Source organism: Meles meles, chromosome 18 (genome assembly GCF_922984935.1).
Source record: "Meles meles chromosome 18, mMelMel3.1 paternal haplotype, whole genome shotgun sequence".
NCBI lineage: Eukaryota > Metazoa > Chordata > Mammalia > Carnivora > Mustelidae > Meles > Meles meles.
Genome location: NC_060083.1, coordinates 1,465,450 through 1,489,049, shown reverse-complemented (window position 1 = coordinate 1,489,049; position 23,600 = coordinate 1,465,450). Strand labels below are relative to the sequence as shown.

Here is a 23,600-nt window from a genome sequence, read left to right as displayed (position 1 = left end):
CCTGCTCTGATTCCCCTGAGAGGAATGAGCAATGGCTTGGACTGTGACTGCTCTGAAAACTTCCCTAACTATTCTCCAAGGCCCCAGGGGAAGAAGGGAGCATTCCCTGAAACCGCACCCTTTTGAGACAGAACCACACAAAACTTCCTGGATACACCATGCTGGCCACCAAAGCTGGGGGGCCTGCCTTTTTTTGAAGATTTTATTTGACAGGGAGCCCAAGTGGGGGGAGTGGCTGGCAGAGGGAGTGAGAGAAGCAGGTTCCCTGCTCAGCCCGATTAAGGATGTAGGGTTTGGTCCCAGGACCCTGGGATCACGACCTGAGCCAAAAGCAGACACTTAACCAACTGAGCCACCCTGGTGCCCAGCTGGGGGACCTTCTTAAAGACAAAGACCCAAACGGAAGATGAATGGGGCCCGCCCAGGACCCAGCCTCCCCTCTCCTAGACACCCCTCTTCATTTCTTCTACCTTCCAATTTAACAATCCCCTCCCGCCCCTCTTCTATCAACATGGAAAGGGTCTGACTTCTTTGCCTGAATGAGCTCTTCAAACCCTGTATTCAAATTTTAAACAAATTTTAATTCAACAAGTTTAACAAATTTGAAACAAATTCAAAATTAAAACAGATTTAAGACAGGAAGCTGGCTCATCAATGCCCTCTGACTCCTTTCTGCTTAATCTACGTCTTCTCCCCGTCTGGTTTCTCAAGCGACGCCACGGCTCATAGCGCCTGTGATCTGGATATTAACGGATGCCATTGGCCCGTTGCATAATCACGGAAGGCACGAGGAAAATATAGTGCAAAATATTTTTTTAAATGACTCAAGACAGTAGGAAACCTGAAGCACAGGGGTTTTAACTAAAGAAACGTTCAGCATAACAAGTAGCCGGCAAAGCCGGACCTGAATGCAGTCAAGTACACAGTGGTCCTTGGTTAAGACAATGGCACATGAACTGAATCGTCCCTCTGAACTTTCCGACACTGTCTTGGACAGGAACATAATTTGTACCTTAGTTCCTTTTCTTCATGAGAAAACGTAACTCGGAACTTGTAATTCTTGAAGCCCGCGAGCCCAGTTGAAACTAACTTAAAACAAATTCCCACTGTGGGGTCTATGAATTATTTGTCAGCTCAGAAGTATCACTTGTCCTGACTCTCTCTCTCTCTTTTGCCTATCACTCAACTCTGACATACACTCTCACTAAAATCCCTATGATCAAGACCAAAACGACCCCCAGGAGCAGAAGCCCCCGCCACAGCACCAAATGTTTCCCAGTCAAGTCAGTCGTGTCCCTTGGCTGGGCCTGAACATCTTCTTGGCGCCTGTGCTGGTCCAACCCGGTCTTCTGTTTTCTCCTCACATCTCCCATTGAAATTCCTCCACGGTTCCTGGGGCCCCCTGAAGGGAAAAAGGAACTTAGTCAGCAGTCCAAAAGGATTTTTTTTTTCCCTAGGTATAAAAGATGCCATATAGGGGGGCCTGGGTGGCTCAGTGGGATAAGCCTCTGCCTTCAGCTCAGGTCATGATCTCAGGGTCCTGGGATCGAGTCCCACATTGGGCTCAGCAGGGAGCCTGCTTCCCCCTCTCCCTCTGCCTGCCTCTCTGCCTCCTTGTGATCTCTATCAAATAAATAAATAAAATCTTTAAAAATATATATATATACGTGTTACTCATCAGAGGAAAGTTTATTCAGGAAGCGGTTGCTACCTTGGATACATAGAAGAAGTTCCATTTCAGAGTTCCCTTCCGCCTGTTCACTCACAAACTCTGGCTGGATCCTACGGTGGTCGGCCTGGGTCTTCTAGGGAGCTCGCCCCCCACCCCACAGGAACTAGAGAAATACGGGGCCTCTCGAAGTGAAGGTTCATAGGGGAAGTTTTCAGGGGGCCAACACTCGTCTAATGAGCAGTCCCGAAGGAGAACAAGGCCAACGGAGGAGAAAATAACCAAAGAAAGAACCCAAGGGCATCCCCAGGACTGAAGAGACGTGGATCGAGTCAGAAAGTCTACTGAGCATCCCTCGGGACAGTGACAGATGTATGTCGTCTTCCCACGCTTCCCGAGGGAAAAATAAAGGCAGTTAACCTAACGGAACGAGAATAAGATGGGCATCAGACCTCCCAGTAAGCAGAGTGGGTATTAGTTGTGAGAGAAAGGAATTTCAGAGTAACACCAGCTCTCACTCTCACAAAATGCTTTCTCCTGGGGTGGGGGGGGGGCGGCTTCTCCCTCTCCCTTGGCCCCTCCCCCCTCCTCACGCTCTCTCTCAAATAAATAATCTTTTTTTAAAAATGTGCTTTCTCCACATCGGGCATCGTTCTCAGCCCTTCACATGTACGAAGCTCACTTGCCTCTCAGGACAGCAGCATGAGGTACTAGGAAGTATCAGTACCTGCCTTTCTAAATGGCAGACAGGAGAAAACTGGGACCAACCATCCTCGGAAGACAATTACAAAAGCTGGACAAGGTAAGTGAAAAGTATCACCCTGAAGGGGTCAAGAGTGCTTACCAAGGTAATAAAAAGTCATCAGGGCAAGATCTAGGGGAAGCCGGAGACCCAGAGCTGGGAGCCAGCCTTTGGAGCCTCTTTGGACCTAGAGTTCTCCATCGGGACGGACCAATGCTTTCGGGAGTTCAGTCCCTACCCAGGTAAACCCCTCTGACTTCAGGTTGGACCTCAAGGGCTGGATCCAAGAATTAAGGACGGACCAGAAGCCAACCAGCCCTCACCCCAGTTGCCGCCAAGCTGGATGGGCCAGGAGTCTGGGTTGTTGAAATCGCCCTACACGGCTGGTAACCCTAAGAGTTTGACAGAACCAAAGGAAAATCCTCTCTGAAGACAAGTATCGTCGTCGGCCTCCAATTACTTCTACCCGCAGTGTTCAAATGCAAGATCTGGAACCAGGCACACGGGGGACCGGACGGAATGAATGAAAACTAGTGGGAGCTGTAATTCAGCCAGCGGGTGGGCTCAAAGGGGTTTGGTCAGAAAGCAGCAAGGAACAAGTCTGAGTCCATGACTCACTGCCCGAGGAACTGGGAATGGGGGGGGTTACTAATGGGACAGAAGGAAAACGATACCCACAGTTGCACCCTGCTCCCCTGAAATGATAGTTAAAAACAGCAATCTGGGGGTGCCTGGTTGGCTCAGTGGGTTAAGCCTCTGCCTTCGGCTTGGGTCATGATCTTGGGGTCCTGAGATCAAGCCCCGCATCGGGCTCTCTGCTCAGCGGGGAGCCTGTTTCCCTCCCTCTCTCTGCCTGTCTCTCTGCCTACTTGTGATCTCTGTCTGTCAAATAAATAAATAAATAAATAAATAAATAAATAAATCTTTAAAAAACAGCAACAACAACAATCTGTTTAAAGCCCACCTATGTGTTGGCCTGGGGAATGGGGGAACCCCACGAACATAAACTTACTCATGTCAGTCTCCAAGATAAGGGTCCCAACGCAGGATCAAGCATTACAAATGCCTGTGAGAGGCTTACATCCAAGGCATGGATGACCAGCAGCCTCGAACCATCTAGAGCAGTGTATAATACCCAGAATGCAAAGCAGACAAAATTCCAAGTCTGTTGACCTCAAACTGGTGTGACTTTATCATTTGTTTCTGAAGCTTTACTGCCCGATCTCAGGGGGCGCTCACCGCAGCCAATCTGTTTGTGTCCCATGGACCGCCCCTCCAGGACCATCGGCAGAGGGACCTGTTCCCAGAGCCGAGGCAGTTTTCCATACCTGGGTCCTGGCGGGCAGCTGCACGCTCATCCTGGACCGTGTTCAGTCTCAAATTGGCATGGATCTTAGCCTAGAAGGTGAAACTCGAAGTAAATTCACGAGGCTTTATTTACCATAGTGTTAGGAAATCGTTTGACTTGACCACTCGGCTTAGGAAAAACCAAGCCATTTTCTTTAACTGGCATGTGATTGGAAGTTCTCCAGTTTACAAGTACGGAATCGTCTTTCGGAATGATTGACATGGGGTCTCGGTGAGGGAAGGACCGATGGAAAAGCACAACATTAAGGGGAAGGCAGGCCCCGGGATCATAAAATTCCTTTCTTTCTTTCTTTCCCTTCCCTTTATCTACTATCTATTTCAGACCCACACTGACCCTAGCAAGTTGGAGAGACAGATACACGCAGGTATCCTCGTGAAATATTTGGGGATCATAAAAGACAGTATCAGGATGAATTTGCTGGCATCCCACCGTCTCTCCAGTTCCAGATCTTGTCCTGAAATTGGTTTTCCGGGCACAAGGCTGGTAGCTTACTATGGGACACAAGGAAGAAAGGAGCCCCTATTTTTTAAGTCTAAAACAAAGGGGAATGGATAAACGATAAGAACCAGGGTCATCTGGCCCTTCGCATCCGAACTAAATGCAGCTGAAACGACACAGCAGCATTGGTGATAAAAGGGGAAACACCCTTCCGAGATGAGAGAGACAGAGCGCCTGAGCTGATTTTGTTTTCCAGGACAGGAATTTTTACCCGGCCAGCAACGAGCAGTTACCTCTTCACAAGCTTTTTTCCAATCTAGCCAAGCAATAAAGCCGAGAAAACACAGAGATTGTGTGATGGAACAAATGATGATCCCCAACCACAGACCTAGAAGTGAAAACAGGTAACAGAGGTTAATTCCGTGGAAAACCAGGCGTCCCTGGGGAGGAAGCTGGTCCCCTGTCACTTCTGAGAATCTGCTTTCATGACCCCAGGGTGGAACCCACAGTGAGCCACAGACCTCGCACGTGCTCTCTCCTTTGGTTTCCAGAAGGTTCTGGGAGGCCCAGGGCAAGTCACTGCCCAGGCCTGCTGGATCTCAGAACTGACATCCAAAGCCTTTTTTGGTCTTTGGGAGTCTAACTATTCACCAGTTATAAGGAGATGAGATTCCCAGGACAAACTATTTCCTACTTCCAAACCGCTATGTTCTATTTTCCTCAGCTAACGTGTTCGAAAGGCAGAAGACAACATCTGCCTTGTACGTTCTCTCCCTTGGCACTTCCTGCGGGCCCCCACTGGCTCCGGGCACAGACTTCCAGCTCCCAGGACAGGGTTGTCTGCAAAGAGCGAGGACCACACCAGAGGAGAGGCTGAGTGGGAATGGAAAACGGGAAGGGCCACGTGTTTCCCAAGGTCCTATCACACTCCACCTAGAAAACCCACACCGGACACAGAAGGACGCCCCAAGCAAGGAGGGTTTCTTTGGTCAACAGTGAGACAGTGAATATACCAACAGGCACCTGTCAGACCGTGGGCAAAAACAGAACACGGATCCATAGCCTTACAGCAACCCATCACTCTGCCTGCCTCTGCGTCTCTGCCAAAGAATAAATGGCCTCTGCTTTTCGCATCGGGTTGGTCTTTATTTCCACAGCCCATCATGGAGGCCCCCCGAGACCTGGCCTACGTGACCAAACATCAGGGACGCTAACGTCCAACCCCACGTGGGACCTGCAGAGGCCCCTTGTGCCTTTCTGCTCGTGGCGCGTGCAGTCCAAGGGTCGTGGTAAGTTGGGGGCCAGGTCCACACCCCAGTCTCTCTACCGTGACTGCCTTGGCCGTACCTTCATTGGTTTGGTGCCCGGGTACCATTGCTTCCCATGTGTTTGACATCCTTGGTGGAACCGGGGTTCCTCTTCATCCCTTTTGCTGTGCTTTGTGCTCTTTTTTTTTGCAGTGCTGGGTCAAGTGTTGTCACAGAAGGAGAATTAGAGGCCAGGACATGGCCTGTTACATGCGCCCATCCCCTAGACCTGAGAGTTTATGGTTTTCACCCAATGGGCGCCCATTTGCACCAACTCTTGCTACGGGTTACCACAAAAACCAGACAAGTTCTCCTGTTGCAGTTTCGGGTCCTGAGACCTTGGCTTTGATCCAGAGCATTCTTCTGTGGTTTTCCGCCCGCCCGTGCCGCCTGCAGTTCCGGAGTCCGAGAAAGTGTTGATGTGTCCCCACGGCCGCCCTTTCGTCTCCTTACGTCCGTGAGAAAGTGAAAACTGAAATCCGAGCCCTCATATGAAAACAGAACCTGATACGATAAATAGCCCTTTTGCCAAACGACAACACCTGGCAGAACATTTGGAAAGGACTTTGGGACAAAAATGAGACGAGACCCAAAGTAAACGAGGCGCCCAGCAGAGAGACAGCTGGGGGGCCCAACCCCCACCCTCCCCACCCCCAGGCCAGACACCTACTACAAAGACGCTGGTAGACACCGCAAAGACAAGGATGCTAAGAAAGTTAAAGCAGGGCGCCTGGGTGGCTCAGTGGGTTAACCATCTGCCTTCGGCTCAGGTCATGATCTCAGGGTCCTGGGATGGAGCCCCGCATCGGGCTCTCTGCTCAGCAGGGAGCCTGCTTCCTCCTCTCTCTCTCTGCCTGCCTCTCTGCCTACTTGTAATCTCTGCCTGTCAAATAAATTAAAAAAAAAAGAAAGATAAACCAAGGCAAGGCAGAGTCTCTCATTTCGGATCAGCGAGACTCCTCAAGGAAGCCAAAAGCGCTCGTTAGACCCTCCAGGGGAATTGACTGTAAATATAGGCGGTCATTCTCATCGATGCTCGGCGGACACCTGCCACCCTTGCCCGCCTTCAGCCTCAGCCTCCACGAACCACACAGGTGGCATTCCAAATACGCCGCAGGGTTCCCCAATCTCCCAGTCTTTCACTGGGACCCTTGAACCCTCGACTAAGAGACACACCTTCCTGCTCTGTGATTACGAGCAGAACGTCACAGGCAGAGACTGACTTTGCAGACAGAATTATGGTTATCAAAGGCACAGCGGAGGCAACTAGGTCTAGAGGTTCCAGATGACTCTATTTTTTTTTTTAAGATTTTATTTATTTATTTGACAGAGAGAGCTCATGGGTAGACACAGAGGCAGGCGGCGGGTGGGGGTGGGGGTGGGGGAGAAGGCTCCCCGCTGAGCAGAGCGCCCGACGTGGGGCTGGATCCCAGGACCCTGGGATCACGCCCTGAGCTGAAGGCAAAGGCTTTAACCACTGAGCCACCCAGGCGCCCCATCGGACGACTCTTGTATTCATAATCTCGCCTCCTCTATTGGGTTGGATGGTGGGTTCCAGACAAGGAACTTGACCCTGTACCTGATACTCCACAGCCTTGATATTCTCCTGACAGAGCCAAGTATTTGCAGCAAGACGCATAAAAGTTCAGATCGCTCCTACCAAATGCTCCCTAACCTTCCTCAGCATCCTTTCAAGGCCAACAAAGGGAATCAAATCCAGAGCTGAGAGTCTTAGCCAGAGGTCTCCTCATTCCCCGGATGGGCCCTTGTAGCTGCCACTAAAAAATAAAAATAAAGGGACGCCTGAGTGGCTCAGTTGGTTAAGCGGCTGCCTTCGGCTCAGGTCATGATCCCAGCGTCCTGGGATTGAGTCCCCCATCGGGCTCCTTGCTCGGCAGGGAGCCTGCTTCCTCCTCTCTCTCTCTGCCTGCCTCTCTGTCTGCCTGTGCTCGCTCTCTCTAATAAATAAATAAATAAATAATAAAAAATAAAACTAAAAAATAAAAATTGGGGCCCCTGGGTGGCTCTGTTGGTTATGCGACTGCCTTCGGCTCAGGTCGTGGTCTCAGGGTCCTGGGATCTAGTCCCACATCCGGCTCTCTGCGCAGCGGGAAGCCTGCTTCCTCCTCTCTCTCTGCCTGCCTCTCTGCCTACTTGTGATCTCTCTCTGTCAAATAGATAGATAAACAAAATCTAAAAAAAAAAAATCAAACGAATGAGGCTATCAATGTACGCAAGACCTCAGGGCCATCAACAAAATTGTGATCCCTCACTTGCCGCTAATACTTAACCCAGTACCATCCTGACATCAATTCTGCCTGAAGCCACTTGCTACAAGGCGGGTCTTTGGTCTGCCTTGTACAGCTGCCTCTACACCGGGACAGCCAACAACTCTGGGCTTGCGCTGCGGAGGACGACAATGGGTCTGTGAAGTCAGGCCCCCTCCTATTTTTCTCAGTTCCTCCATCAAGAGCCGTCAACATCTAAATTTCCCTTGTGATTCCGATCTCCTACATTTAGCACCAGAGCTCCTGCCTTGTGCAGAAAATGAGGAAGCCTGCCTTACAAATCCTGTTCTCTGGTTCGTAGCCCTGGCACAAAAGGGACCTCGTTTCAAAACCAAAATCACGATTTTGCCAGAACACAGCTCATTTAGGGTCTGACCTCAGTCAGGGATTTCTAGGCTTAGCTGGATATTGTAGACGACGGGCGTCAAATTTCCTTGAGATTGCAATCCGTCTTTATGAACTGACGAAGTCCACAGGGACAGACCCTCTGCTCAGGAGGCCCCAGGTTTCTGGAATCTGACGAAGGCTCCTCAACTGCCTCCTTCAAGCCCAGGCATCCCTAACTACCCAAAACCCCATTTTGTCCTTCTGCGCCTGAGCCATCTGGATGAGCCCCTGGGGTTTTAACTCAACCTCTCAGGTCAGGCAACAGGTTCTCTATGCATCAAAAATTCTGATGAGCGAGTTCTAGGCTCCCCCCAACCCCCACCCCAGATCCCACTGCTGGGAACACACAGCATTCTTCAGCCAGGGGATTAACTGGATTAACCGCTTAGAAGATTCTGTTGCTGCCAGTCCCTTCCTCTCCCGCTACTGTTCACCCCAACAGCCTGAGAGCCCTGTCACTCTCCGAAACTCCCAGAAGAAGGGGAGCCTGGTGGCTGTCTTCCCCGTGCCAGGGAACTCTCCGTACCTCACTCAGCTGTATCCCAGAGCCCTCTTGACGACTCTGACCTAAGGTTATTCGCTCGTGAGCCGTGCCTTAGCTCGGGAGCTGGGGGTTATCGGCCAGGAGGTAGTCCTAGTGTGAGCTCTCCTTCGGACCACGGTCCTCCCCCTGCAATCAGCCGGGGCGGCGGACCCCGCTGTGCTTCCTAAAGCACGTCAGCCACCAGAGACCAGAGAGGGAACATCTGTGCTGACCGCAGACTCACGCCTTTGGAAAAGCAGCCCCTGGTTTGGGGGTGCTCGGGAAACAGAGCGGGTTGCTCTCTTCTGCTGGAGCCCCCATCACAGATGGACAGCAAATTAAGGAACTTTTTTTTAAAGATTTATTTATTTGAGAGAGAGAGAAACACGAGCAGGAGGGACAGAGGGAGAGGGAAAGAGAAGACCAAGCGGACTCCGCGTTGAGCGCACAGCCAGACGTGGGGCTCGATCTCACAACCCTGAGAACAGGAACCAAGACCAGGCGTCGGGAGCTTAAGCAACCGTACCACCGAGGAGCCACGACGAGCTTTTAAATACACTCGTATTTCCCAGATGGGAGGCTGCTCTAAAGGCTGTGGATCCGGTCAGACAAGAAAATATGGGCGCCGAAGGAGACGCTCCCATATCATTGATGCCAAAAAAGCGGCTTTAACCAGGTTCTGGTCCTATCTGAGGCCCCAAAAGATCAGTCTCTGGAGGATTCAAAGAGGCCATCATAAAACATCAACATTACGAGGTGCCTGGGTGGCTCAGTCAGTTAGGCGTCTGCCATCAGCTCAGGTCATGATCCTGGGGTCCTGGGGTCAAGTCCCGCATCGGGCTCCCTGCTCAGTGGGGAGCCTGCTTCTCCCTCTCCCTTTGCGTGCTGCTCCCTCTGCTTATGCTAGCCTCTCTCTGTCGAATAGGTAAATAAAAATCTTAAAAAAAAATAAATGAAATAAATTACTAAAAGGATGCTCTTTTTAGGATAGACTGAAGCATGTCCTTGCTGAAAAGCCCCAGCCCCCACCATCACTAAAAAGATGCTTGATTTTTTTGTTTCCAGCCTGAGACATTCCCAGTTTTTTATCAAGTGACTGAGACACACCCACCATGGGAACCATAGCAAAGAACTCTAAGATTCTGCCCCTCACTCAAAAACGATCCTGTCCTCACCCGCCGTGGGTGGGAAAAGTCCTAGAAAAGGAGAAAGGACCAACGTCCTCCTTGAACTGAAATTAGCAAAACTTTGAGCAACCCTTCAGCTCCCTTGACCAAAGGTACTCCCTATAGTCTTTGCACACCGTATACAACAGACAGTCACCACCCGCAGGGACACATTAGCTGCCCCTATGAATCTGGAACTGGAAGGCCTGTCTCTAGGGATTTCAGCCAACACCAGACTGACCAGACTGACCGGCTACCTGCCAAGTCTCACCAGGGTCCTACCGCCAACGGCTTAAGCCTGCCTTTCCCACACCATCTTCCTAAATAACTTCTTCACCATCTTTAGCCAGGAGCTTTCATCTACTGGAAGAGACAGCAGAGGGAAACTGCTCCTGAACCTTGTTGGAAGGGACCCTATCAGGGGTTCTGAGGCTGGCTGGCTGCATTTTTCTCCCAAGTCTGGAATGTTTCCGTGCAGCCCCTCTCCTAGGGGATGACCGCCATGATGGACACCATCAAGGGGCTCGAGAAGGTCTTGCAATACAGTGGACTGTGAGACTTCATAACCCCAGGTGGTAAAGATCTGGTTCTCCAGCCTTCCCTGAGTTCCCTGAGTCTCTAGTTTTCCCTGAAAAGAGACTGAGACGCTGAATACAAAGGCAGCGACCACACCATGTATCAGAGAATGAGGACCCCCCCACCTGTAGCACCATACCCAGCAAACCCCCCATCTACGATAAGCACCCCAAAAGCGAGCCTGCTACCCATCAGACCACGGGAGGCCAGACTTCTATCTCCAGGATGACTGCACTGAGCTCAACGATAACTTCCGTAACAGCTGACCCCAAATGGCCAGGACGCCATCAATAACTGAAAGCGTCATTTTTGTGCTTACTTCCAGCTCAGGACCAAGCAGAGAAAACCAAAGCTGCACCCCGCCTGATCAGCCACACAGGACCCCCCACTTCAGTTAGCCTACCTCTTTCCCAGGCCACTGGCGTCCATCAGGGTCCACCTGACGCTTTCCCGTTCTCCACCATGAAGCTCTCCCACTCCTCGGCCTGCCTTGCGGTCTCTGCTAAAACTCTAGTGATGGTGGTCAAGTCTCCTGCTGGGGCAAGCTCAGAATAAACAGTCTTTGCTTTTCCCATTTGGCTGGTTTCGGTTTATCTCCACAGCCTTCGAGATCTCGATAAGGGCGAGGTGGCTGGACGGGGTTTACAGGTTGGGGTGGCCAGACTCGGTGCATGGTTTACGGACCTGCTCCTTGATACAAGCAGTCACACCCATGTCACGTGTTTCAGGAGTGATCAGCCCAATATTTAGAAGAGTAAAGTTGATAGCCACCTGCCATTCCTATAATGGACTAATAAAAGCAAATACAGGGGCACCTGGGTGGCTCAGTGGGTTAAGCCTCTGCCTTTGGCTCAGGTCATGATCTCAGGGTCCTGGGATCGAGCCCCACATCGGGCTCTCTGCTCAGCGGGAAGCCTGCTTCCTTCTCTCTCTCTGCCTGCCTCTCTGCCTACTTGTGATCTCTGTCAAATAAATAAACACAATCTTAAAAAAAAAAAAAAAAGCAAATACACACACACACTTTCTCATTCAAATCCAGTGTTCTGGATCCATAAAAACTACCAGCTTACTCTAATCACTCTAAATAGAAAATAACCAGGTACCTCTACCTGTAATTTGAAAGTGATGGATTACATTTCCAGGAAATTCATTATATACCATTTACAAGATTTATTGGATTCAACATAGGAATCCCAAAACACGGTGCGTGTCAGAATCCCCTAGGAATGTGTGTGTATTTGAAAAGCGTCCCCAGGAGATCAAGATGGGGACTTCCTGATTTTCGGGAAGGAGCTGCCCATGAGGGTATTAAGGGTAACTGGTGTGATGCTCGCCATTGCATATCCTACCAATGGAGACACAGCATTTGAAATTCGAGTTAGTTTTATACTTTTTTTTCTGGAAGAGGTGAGTGGCAGGGACGGACTGCAGTCTCCTCACAGAGCCCTCACCTGCCCAGAGTTCCCAACATTTCTTAAATTGAGATATAACGGACATATCAATTAGTTTCGAGCGTGAGACATCATGATTCAATATTCGTATATATCGCGGACCCATCACAATAAATCTCAGTACCTTTCCCCGCACGTAGTTACAAAGTTCTTTTTCTGAGGATGAGAACTTTTGAGAGCTCCCTCTGCAACCTTCAAAAGTGCAATACAGTATTACTAACTATAGTCACCATGTGACACATTCCAGCACCAGGACGAACTGGAATTTTCCACAGCACTTCCCTTCAGCGATTCTTAACTTCCTCGACTCTGCACGTATTAGGTAGGATTTTGTCAAATGAGCAATGGGCCTCGTCCAGCACTGGGAACACAGGTAGATCTGTTTTTATTTCTTTTTTAAATTCATTTTCTTATTTTTTATTTTTTTAGATCCGTATTTTTAAGTAGATTCTTCCAATATTTCCCTTAGATTTGCCACCTGCAAATCCAAAATACAAGTAATGCCAGAAACTCAGCTAAACCTTTTTCTGCGCCACGATGAAAAGTCCAGTGAACTTTGCGTTGGCAACTCCCATCTTGGAACATCTCCCCTATTTTTTATTAAAATATTACTGACCTTGAGAACAACGAGCAGCGTAATGGGATGGGGAGGTCATTCGAGATATCGGAATGACTTCTCACCACTCAGGGCCTGCCAAGTACTGATGGGTCAATAAGTTTCTCACTACTTCACCCAAAGATAATGTGTCCGGATTTTAACAGAATCTTCTACAAACTGCCAATATATTCCAAATTATTATTTTAGAAATCAAAGCTGAGCAGTTTTCTGTTTCTGTACTCTTTGAAAGGTCAGCTCTGGTCATTCCAGACCCCGTGGACTAAGTTCTTTCCTCCACAGGTGGGAAGGTGATAGAGGCCCCTGCCTTCCGTGATGTTCACACACATCACACCCATGCCCTTCGGGGGGTGCCCGGAAGATGGAAGGTGCAGAATGGCCACAGAGGTGACCTCCAGAGCACAGCTCCAGGTCCTGCGTGGGCGAAGCCACAGCGGGCACGATCTAGAATTGTATACACCCCCCATACCACGTCTGTTGTCAGAAGTTCTGTTAATAGTCACAGCAGGGGGCGCCTGGGTGGCTCAGTGGGTTAAGCCACTGCCTTCGGCTCAGGTCATGATCTCGGGGTCCTGGGATCGAGTCCCGCGTCGGTCTCTCTGCTCAGCAGGGAGCCTGCTTCCCTCCCTCTCTCTCTCTGCCTGCCTCTCTATCTACTTGTGATCTGTCAAATAAATAAATAAAATCTTAAAAAAAAAAAAAAAGAGTCACAGCAGGGCCGATCCCTGGCTTCTCCTGCCTCACGCCACACACTCCAATAGGGCCAGTTTATAATGGCTTCAACTCACCCCCAGGGTCCCACCATAAAAGGGCTGTCACCAAAGGAGAGAACTGAGGCCACCAAAGGTACACTTCTGAATGCTTTTTCAGCCCTCCTGCCATCACCAGCTTGGAAGAAGTGAGAACTTGATGACATAGGACAGGGAGAGGAGGCAGAAAGGTCACCCGGCTCCACTCAAGTATGTCAGTGTGGAAAAGGGCCCAGCGGAGCAAGAGGGGCATGAGCTTCCAAAGCCAAGTCTCCCAAAAAAGCCTACACGTTCCAGCGGTCATTTCCGGGGCCCGTGAGTGAGACACCCGCCTGCCCGTGGTGAAGGCTTACCAACCACTCCCATTCTGGCTGCGAACATCAGCGAAATCCCGATGGGGAGACCAATGACGTAATACCCAATGGTGTTGACAACGGCCCCGGCCTTCTGGTTACCGCTCCCCCGCAGAACTCCTCCACCTGTACACTGCGGAAACCGTCCGTCCGTGAGACCGCGCCCCAGAGTCTTCGGAAAGACTAGCCTTCCCCGAGCACGTCCCGTCCCCAAAAGACTCGGACTTAAAAATCCATCATCACGGACCAGTGTCTTTGTCAAGCGGATATGCTAAAAATATTCAGGATCACCTACCTGCCCCCCACCCCTGCTGCTCTTTTCTGCTTAAATTTACCACCAACAGAAGGAACATTTAGATCATAAAGTTGCTTAAAGGGAGTATCGCAGGACGTGGGTAGCTTAGTTGGTTAAGCGTCTGCCTTTGGCTCAGGGCAAGATCCCAGGGTCCTGGGATCGAGTCCCTCATCGGGCTCTCTGCTCCGCGGGGAGTCTACTCTCTTTCTCTCTGCCACTGCCCACCCCCCACTGGTGAGCTCACTCTCTCAAATATAAATAAGTAAAATCTTTAAAAAAATAAAGGGAATATTGCAGAATACTTACAGCAAGAGCTTCAAACAGATGGGAAACAGCAGAAATCGGAATCACTTTAGCCACTAGAGCAATGATTTCTCTGTCAGGAAAAGAAAGCACATGGTGATCAGAGGAGACAGACACGTGGGAAAAAGCAGACTACGTGATTCAGGTGTGTGCACTTGGCTGCCACATACGACCGGACGGGCTCGTGCATTCCAGCCAACACCCAATTCGGGGACAATCCTTCTGCTTCTTGGCCCACAGTGGAAACCAACTCAAGTCAATGCATCGCATGACTTGTAGAAGAAATATCTGGTCCAATCAGCCGAGGTAGACAGTTCAATGATTCGGTACTCCACTGCCCCCACAAAAAAATAAAATTTGGTTTATAGTGCCATCCTTCTTTTAACATGATTCCATGTGTATCTCTCCGTGTGTCTGGAGAAACCACAACGGAGTGGTTAAGGTTCTCCGTGTGGAACCAAAGTAGGCAAATTATAAAGGCTATGGGTATAGTTTACGGAATTTTCCACGGTTCCTAGAAATCGTCCCTACCTCTACAGCTAGAGATTTTGATTTTAACGCCTACACTTAAGGAGAAACTAGAAAATGCTGCCCCTGACCCACAGAGGCAAAAAAAAAATCTGTAGTACTTTCCAGTGATTAATAAATAAGCCTAGAACATTGTCTGGCAGTGAATATTGTTGAATGAATTAAACAAACAAACAAGAAATCCAGCACAGACCATGACAATCGCTCCCCTCCCCCTCCAAAAAAAGGACAGAAACACAGTTCTTTTCTTCAAACTGAGTTTTATTTTCTGAATAGGTAACATATGCAACAGTTAAGAGGAATCCAACAATACGAGAAGGATATCGAGGGGCAGCCGGGTGGCTGCCTTCGGCTCCGGTCATGATCTCAGGGTCCTGGGATCGAGCCCCACTTCGGGCTCTCTGCTCAGCGGGGAGCCTGCTTCCTCCTCTCTCTCTCTCTGCCTGTCTCCCTGCCTACTTGTGATCTCTGTCCGTCAAATAAATAAAATCTTAAAAAAAAAAGAAAGAAAAGGACATCGAGAAAAATCTTTACTTCCGCTCTGTTCCCAGTCCACCCATTACCACCACCTCCCCCAAGACGAGGCGAGGACCCTGGCGCCGTCTGTCCCTGTCCAGATACAACGTGCACTCTGATCTCCCCTTCTAGCCTCCGTCATTTCGTGTTCTAGCATCCTCTACACGGTGTTCCCCAGCCTGGTGTGTCTCCCTGGTAGACTACATTCACTTCCATCGTCTACCAAACGTATTATCTTTTATGTGCGGCTGAATGCGGTCCCCAATATATTCTTCTGGATTATAAGACAAATTAGTAAGTGAGGTTTGTCCGCAACTTTCTTTTTCTCTTGTACCAACTCTCTCAGATGTTCGTACCGATGTTCTACTTTTGTTTAGTCCTTAACAGAATGTGGAAATGTTCCTTTTTCGGGTCTCTGCAACGATTCAACAGCATTGGAATTACATTTTGGAGGTTCTATAAAATTCTCCTTGGAACCTCCAGGGACTAGTGCCTTTTTGAGATTTTTAAAATAAACTTTTCTTATTTCTTCTAAGGACATCGATCCAGTTAGTCCTTCTGTGTTTTCCAAGGTAAGTCTTGGTAACTTATTTTCCTAGAACGTTATTTATTCCTTCCAGATTTTTTCTTAATTTACTTGCAAAAGTCATGCAAACTAGTCTCTCATGTCTTAAAAAAATTATTGTTCTTTTAGTAATCTCCCCCTTTCTTACTTTGCTTCGAGGTCTCTGCCTTTTTCCTCTTTGATTAGGTTAAATGTCCATGTTGTTGTTAAAAATCTATGTCACCGATGTGGCCAGGTCCCGCTGATCCCTGCCAGCTCTAAGTAATTTGATTTTCTGAGTTTTCTGTGTCTCGTAATATCATCAAGGCTATGGTTTGTGGGCCTTTTGTTTTCCATGCTTTTGCCTGCCCTGCACGGCTTCCAGAAGTGGACAGACTCAGGATCCAAGGTCTGCCCTGTGCCTACTGAAACCATCAGCACAGACGCACATCTGAGGATGTTAATTCTGATTTCCTTGCAAGAACACGAGAATGATTTCTGGTTGCCTTTCCATTCACTCTCAAGTGAGGCACACTTAAACACTGTATTTCCCCACAGCGAAATGGCGGAGGCTGGAAGAGGACAACCCAAGAGCAGAAGGCAAAAGACAGGGGCGCCTGGATGGCTCAGTCAATTAAGAGTCCGATTCTTGGTTTAGGCTCCGGTCATGATCTCAGAGTCGTGAGGTCGACCCCGTGTTGGGACTCCGTGCTGAGCGTGGAGTCTTTTTGAGAGTCTCACTTCCTCTCCCTCTGCCCCTCCCGCTCGTTCTCTCTCTCTCTCAAATAAATGAATACATCTTAAAATTTAAAAAAAAGTCAGCAGACAAATACCCAAAGAATGAACTGGGAACAGCAGTCCTGTAAATCCATGAAGGAAAAGTCAATTTTGCATTTTATAATTGCTGATGAAAGAATCCCAAATCAGGGGCTCCTGGGGGGCTTAGTAAGTTAAGCGTCTGCCTTTGGCTCAGGTCATGATCCCAGGATCCTGGGATTGAGCCCCGCATCGGGCTCCCTGCTCAGCTGGGAGCCTGCTTCTCCCTTACCCTCCACCTGCCACCGCCCACCCCCCGGCACTCGTGATCTCTCTCATTCTCTCTCTCAAATATATAAGTAAAATGTTAAAAAAAAAAAAAAAAAGAATCCCAGATCACAGTTATCCTTCCCATATATCCATGTAGTCAAAACACACCACAACCAACCCAACAGAACCTGAGAACCACGGAGCCAATTCATTCCTTACAAGAATCCTTCTCAGTGATCAGTCTGATAACGTGACTTTTTTTGAGACGATTCATCAGGGGGATTTTAACTTCAATTTGAACTGACGAGTCTATGACCCAACTCGTCCAGACCAGGCACTTGGGCAGATTCTGAGATACCAAAATGATGTGTGTCCCTGGGAACAGAATATTTAACTAGAAATGTAATCGATGGGACCCAAAAGGGGGTTCCTTCTTTAAAATACATGCATATTCTAGGGTGCCTGAATGCTATTCGATTAAGCACCTGCCTTCACCTCAGGCCATAATCTCAGGTCCTGAGATCGAGCCCCCCATCGGGTTCCCCGCTCAGCAACAAGTCTGCTTCTCCCTCTCCCTCTCCCTGTGTGATCGCGCTCTCTCAAATAAATAAATAAAATCTTTAAAATACACACATATTGGGGTGCCTGGGTGGCTCAGTGGGTTAAGCCTCTGCCTTCAGCCCAGGTCATGATCTCAGGGTCCTGGGATTGAGCCCCGCATCAGGCTCTCTGCTCCGCGGGGAACCTGCTTCCCCCTCTCTCTCTGCCTGCCTCTCTGCCTACTTGTGATCTCTCTCTCTCTGTGTCAAATAAATAAGTAAAATCTTTAAAAATAAATAAAATAAAATACACGCATGTCCCAAACACCAGCAGCAGCTATCAGCAGATTCTGGATGATAAATTAGCTCCCAGAGCGGACCCGTTCTTGCCAGGTAACGGCAGCGCATTTCTGATCTTGCGAATGGCTCAGGGACCCTCTGGGAGGCAGCTCTCCCAGGAAGGCATCTACCCAACCGATTTTTTACCGCAGATTTCACATTTCAAGAAAATCTCTGCACTCACCGTTCGGTAGTGAAAATATACCCCACGAGATCTTTACAGCTTAACATCAGGACACAGAAGGTTACAGCAAAGAGTCCTGGATGTAAAAATGGCAGAGAGACAGCGCAGTGAGAAGGGAAGGCTGTCGGGAACCGGGCAGCTGGGCTTCCCGTGCCAAGACCCGTGCTCGGGTGAGTCACTGACGGGAGACGCTAAGCACCTGTGACCAGCAGGGCGACAGCTGACGACTTCTTGGCCTGCTGGATGTTTCCCGCGCCCAGGGCATTCCCCACCCGGACGCTGGCAGCCACGCTGAAGCCTGAAGGTATCTGAAATACAAAAGGAAACGTACAGTATAGACAAGGAAAGAGCAAGCCGGGAGCAGAGAGGCAGCCCTGCCTCCCGAGTCCATTCCTTTTTTTTTTTTTTTTAAGATTTTATTTATTTATTTGACAGAGAGAGATCACAAGTAGGCAGAGAGGCAGGCAGAGAGAGAGGAGGAAGCAGGGTCCCCGCTGAGCAGAGAGCCCGATGCGGGGCTCGATCCCAGGACCCTGAGATCATGACCCGAGCCAAAGGCAGAGGCTTTAACCCACTGAGCCACCCAGGCGCCCCAAGGAATGGGTATTTCTGAAGTCACGCTGCCTGGGTTCAAGTCCTGATGCAGCTGTTTATCTCCTGAGCAAGTTACTCACCCTCTCTTGCCCTCGGTTGTTTGCTGTGAATGGGATCCTGTAACAGAGCCTAGCTTGTAGGGTTACTGTGGGGATGGGATGAGTCCATACATGCTAGCTGCTTAGGACAAGGCCTCACGTGCAGTAACTGTTCAATAAAAATTAGTCATCACTAGGACCTACAAATTTGCCCCGGGAGAAAGTAGGATTTAGGTTAAAAAAAAAAAGTCATCAGCCATTGGAAGTGAATTTTGCCTCCTGCGCAGGCTGACCGAGGGGCAGGATGACAGAAATCTCAGAGTGAGGAACACAGGAGACCTGGGAGACTGAGTACCCTCCGGAAACTCACTAGTGGGAGCGGACATACAGCTCTCCCACTGGTCGTGTATTAACCACCAAGGGAAAGAGCAGACACCACCTTGACCACGAAATGAGTTAGTATCGCCCACCGTGGAACAAACCCAGGTCATCGGACAGAACACGCAAGAAGCACAGAGCGACACTTCTGTCGCATTCCTGCCAAAAACGCAGGCTCGGAAACCACTCACAAGGAAGCTGGGCGCATCGAGGGAAAGTCTGTATAAAGTGCCTCTGTTCCTCAAAAGGTCAAGGTCGAGAAAGACAAAGGAAGGCTGAGGATCTGCTCTAGATTAAAGAAGATTAAGGAAGCCTAACACTTTAGGGGCACCTGGGGGGCTCAGTCAGTTGAGCTCCGACTCTTGGTTTTGGGTGAGATCACGGTCTCAGGGTCGTCGTCTTGGGTCATGGGATGGAGCGTTGGGCTCGACGCTCAGCGAGGAGTCTGCAACGTTCTCTCCGTCTGTATCTACCTCCCCACTTTCGCTTGTCTTTGCGCCCACATCTGCACATTCTCCAATAAATAAATCATTTTTTTTTAATTTTTTTAAAGAGGGAGCAACTGGGTGGCTCAGTGGGTTAAGCATCTGCCTTCGGCTCAGGTCATGATCCCAGGAAGCTGGGATCGAGTCCCACATCGGGCTCTCTGCTCAGCAGGGAGTCTGCTGCTCCCTCTCTCCCTCTCCTCCCCGATCATACACTCTTTCTCAAGTTAATCAATTATTTTAGAAAAGTATAACACTTTAGTTCCAGAAGAAAAGTAGTTTTAAAGGACATTATCAGAACAATGGGTGGTATTTGAATACAGGTTGCGGAGGTAATGGGTAGATACACAGATTGATCCATAAAGTGAGGAAATGGGCCAAAATGTAAACAGCTGGGGAACAGGAGTAAAGGATACAAACTTTTGTTTCAATTAGAGAAATACAAATATAAATTCTTATAAGCCTTGGAAAGCATATGGCAATATATGCAAAAGACATAAAACTGTAATTAAATTTCACTTTTAGAAATTTATTTTAAGGAAAGATGTAGATATTTTGTCCTAAAGCAAGGAATATTTAATTTCGCAGTAAGAGATGGATTTAAAAAGAAAAAGAGAGAGAGATGGATTTTAAAATTATATGTATAAGGGGACACTGGTGCGCATTTTGATTTGGATATAGTTACAGAACTTACTGAAATTCAAAAAACATATACATAAAATATCAAGAGTTGAAGTGATGAATATAGGTTTAGAAATTCCGCCAAACATAGAATAAAAGCAAAAACAAAAATCAGAGTTCCTTGGGAGATTGATTCTTTAAAAAAAAAAAAAAGGGAGATACGGGGACATCTGGGTGGCACAGTCAGTCACATCCGACTCTTGGTTTCGGCTCAGGTCTGGTCTCAAGGTCGTGAGGTCAAGCCCCGCGTCCTGCTCCGTGCTCAGCGCGGAGTCTGCTTAAGAGTGTCTCTTCCTTTCCCTCTGCCCCTCCCCCTCAAGTGCGCGCGCGCGCTCTCTCTCTCTCTCTCTCTCTCTCAAAAAGATACATCTTTTAAAAAAATAGTAAATACGTACTTTACATAATTCTTAAACATAACCAGACCCAAGGGGGGGCGGGGGTGGGGGTGCTAAGCATTAGTTGCCGTCTTCAGTCCCTTCCACATCACAGTTGTCCCTTTCTACGGGCACTGGGCTAGAGACGAAAGCCCTTCAGAATCTCCAGTTGCTGTTTTCAAGTTTAAAACAAAACCTTTTTAAACAAAGTCAAAGGAAAGCCTCTAACAACTGGGATTCGTCTCTAGCACATGAAGGTGTTTCCTTTCCAAGGCTGAGTCATAGTCCACTGCACGGACCGACCACAGTGAGCTTCTCCGTCCGTCTCTTGGTGGACACTTGGGCTGGTGCCACCTTTGGGCTATCGCGAACAATGCTGCTGGGGGCTTTGGCATGGCTTGCCTGCTGGAGACCCTGCTTTCATGCCTTTAGGGTCTAATCCATGAGGGGTCTGAAGCCTCAGACCCAGGCAGCAGGGGAGCTCGGGGACCCACAGGAGCTAGGCTCTTCTTGCCAGGCACCTAGCGCCATTGTCCTTCAGGCCCCCACCTGTACCGCACCCTGGGCATTTGAATAGTGACAACTGGAAAACATTCATCATGTTTGGCAAGTGTGGCAATGAAGGACATGCCTGACCAGCCCTGAGTGTCTCATTCTTCCCAACTTTCCAGAGCTCCCAAGGAAGACCCCATTGTTCCAAACGGACCCTCCCAGGCTCTGGGATGAAATTTTACTTTCCTGAATCAGTCTATAAATTACTAATGTGGGGTGCCTGGGTGGGTCAGTCGTTACGCGTCTGCCTTTGGCTCATGTCATGATCCCGGGGTCTTGGGATCAACCCCTGCATCAGGCTCCCTGGTCAGCAAGAAGCCTGCTTCTCCCTCTCCCACTCCCCCTGCTTGTGTTCCCGCTCTCACTAGGTCTTTCTCTGTCAAATGAATGAACGCATGAATGAATGAATGAATAAAAATTACTCATGGGAGGAATGCCTGTACTTATTTTTCAGACTCTTTGTTCAAGGGAAACATCTAGCACCTCCCCACGACCGGCTCCCAGACACTCACCATGTACAAAACGAGGGTCAGTTCGTACAGGACAGACTGGGCTCCCAGCTCCACCATGCCGAGGATACCTGGGGGAGAGAGGCAGCTGACACCACGCTTCCGGACAGGCCCTGCGTTTACGCCGGCCATCGCTCCCCCCCCCCCACTGGCCGCTCAGCCATCGCCCCTGCCCCATCGCCCCTGCCCCCACACTGACCGCTCAGTAAGCTCCCCATCTCGTAAGCCCACCACTCCATGCACAGCATGAGCATTCCGGGGAGGGCCAGGCTGAAAAAGGAGGCCCAGTCCTCCAGACACTCACGAGACCACCCTGTAACAGTGGGGACACAAACCTATTAACGATACATGGGTGGTCGGGCCAGACCTCAACCCAAGACAAAACCCGCAACCGACTTGGAGCGCAAACGCCGGTCTTTACCTCCCCAGGTGGCTTGGTGCAGGTTCGTCCCAAGGATGTAGAAGAAAAGGAGGAGTGCCAGGGTGAACTGGGAAATGGTATTTGCCAGTGCCGACCCCCTGGAAAGAACAGTCCCAGTGAGGGGAGGTGCCCGTCCTCCATGCTGCTGGGACCCCTATGTAAGCCCTGAACGTGTCTTCTTTCTGGGGCAGCCTCACTGTCCATCCCGGAGAATGTATTCCAGAGTGGCCCAGGGAGGGAACCACACACAGACACGTTGACCGAGTCTCGGTTTCCACCCCTCCCACCATCCTGCCCTGGAAAAGCCACACGGTCAGTCCTTCCCCGTCCCAAGATCATTCCTTCCCCCTGTCCCCAGGTCACTCCTTCCCCCCATCCCAAGGTCATTCCTTCCCCCGTCCCAAGAATCAGTTGCACTCACATCACCCCAAAATGCAGCTGATGAAGAAAAAGATAGTTGAGGAGGGCATTGACAAGGTTGGCCGCTACTCCGGTTAGGACCTGGGGTAGTACGATTCCCTGAAACAGAGACCACACCGCACGCTGGAGACCAAGGAGCGGGACTGCCACTTTGTCCCCAACACACAGGCACGGAAGGCTGCCACAGGCTCCCCAACTGGAGCCCCAACAGCATCCCTAACTGGATGCCCTTCCTCGCTGCTCCTACCTGCCTGCCTCCCACACCTTCTCCTTCCAGGGCCGGGAAGCACGGAGCTCTGGCCACTGGCAGGCAGGCGGGTGAAAACGAGGCAGGAAGACAAATCCGTTGGCCTTCCAGAGGGCAAGGACTGACAGGGACGGAGAATAAACAAGTCACGTTCTGCACTGCATGGTGGGCGAGAGCTCAGCGCTTTCTTGACCAAGTGGAAGTTCGAGGGTGTAAGAAAACCTAGGACGACCTCACAAACCTAGAATGTGGGAAGCACTCCATCACACCTGCTCTGCCCGCAAGTACAGGGCAGAAAGTTCCAGGCTGTCCGGCATCTCAATCGAAGACTTCCAGCGGAAGGGGAAAACGACACACACAGGCTGGGGACGTACAGACCCGGCCGCCGAGCATCAGGACAGAACCGCGGACACCAGGAAGCCAGCGGTGACCATGACAGGAGGTGCTGTTTCTCCAGCTGCAAACAGGTCACCCCGGCCCCTTCTCTGAATGCTTTTCCTCTCTCTGAGAAAACTGGCTCTCTAAAAATCCCAGAACACAGGACATTGGGCTGTTTGAAGTCATCTCAGTAGGCCTCAAAGATCCCTCAGCTGCCTGGGGGACTGAAGTCACTCTCTCACACACGAAAAGCAGCCTCGATTTCCATCTCAGTGGGGGCGGGCTTCTCCTGGGTTTCTGGATGTGGCCATCTGCAACTGAGCTCCCCGAGGAAGAGAGGACTTGGGTCCACTTGGCAGGGCAGACACCCTCCTGCTTTGCTCGGAGCCCACCAAAACATGGCCTCCCTTGGACTGCTCCCGAACCCCGCTCTACAGAATCCTAGCACTCTTCCTCCCCCGCTGAGCGAGAACCACACTCCTCTGACCTCCGTCCTGCTGCGTGTTCGTCTCCAGCGGTCTCAGTAGTCCTGGGCTCGGGGAGCAGGGCAAGGATCGTGGCCAACCACTACTATGGGTCACCAACTTATCAGGTGACCTGCTTAGTTTTTAGCGA

At 49.9% G+C, this 23,600-nt stretch overlaps 1 protein-coding gene across 1 annotated transcript in view; it reads right to left on the bottom strand.

The window, feature by feature from the left end:
• Positions 1-650: 650 nt before the first annotated feature.
• SLC47A1 (solute carrier family 47 member 1) overlaps positions 651-23,600 on the bottom strand; it is a 54,837-nt gene continuing 31,887 nt past the window's right edge. The window contains exons 10-20 of the mRNA XM_045984872.1: positions 22,362-22,459; positions 21,941-22,038; positions 21,719-21,832; positions 21,523-21,590; positions 18,108-18,216; positions 17,909-17,984; positions 14,236-14,305; positions 13,635-13,767; positions 4,512-4,606; positions 3,740-3,809; positions 651-1,402 (exon numbers count right to left, since the gene is read on the bottom strand). Coding sequence (XP_045840828.1) covers positions 1,179-1,402; positions 3,740-3,809; positions 4,512-4,606; positions 13,635-13,767; positions 14,236-14,305; positions 17,909-17,984; positions 18,108-18,216; positions 21,523-21,590; positions 21,719-21,832; positions 21,941-22,038; positions 22,362-22,459 — 1,155 coding nt within the window. The 3' untranslated portion in view covers positions 651-1,178. The remainder of the gene's footprint in view (positions 1,403-3,739; positions 3,810-4,511; positions 4,607-13,634; positions 13,768-14,235; positions 14,306-17,908; positions 17,985-18,107; positions 18,217-21,522; positions 21,591-21,718; positions 21,833-21,940; positions 22,039-22,361; positions 22,460-23,600) is intronic.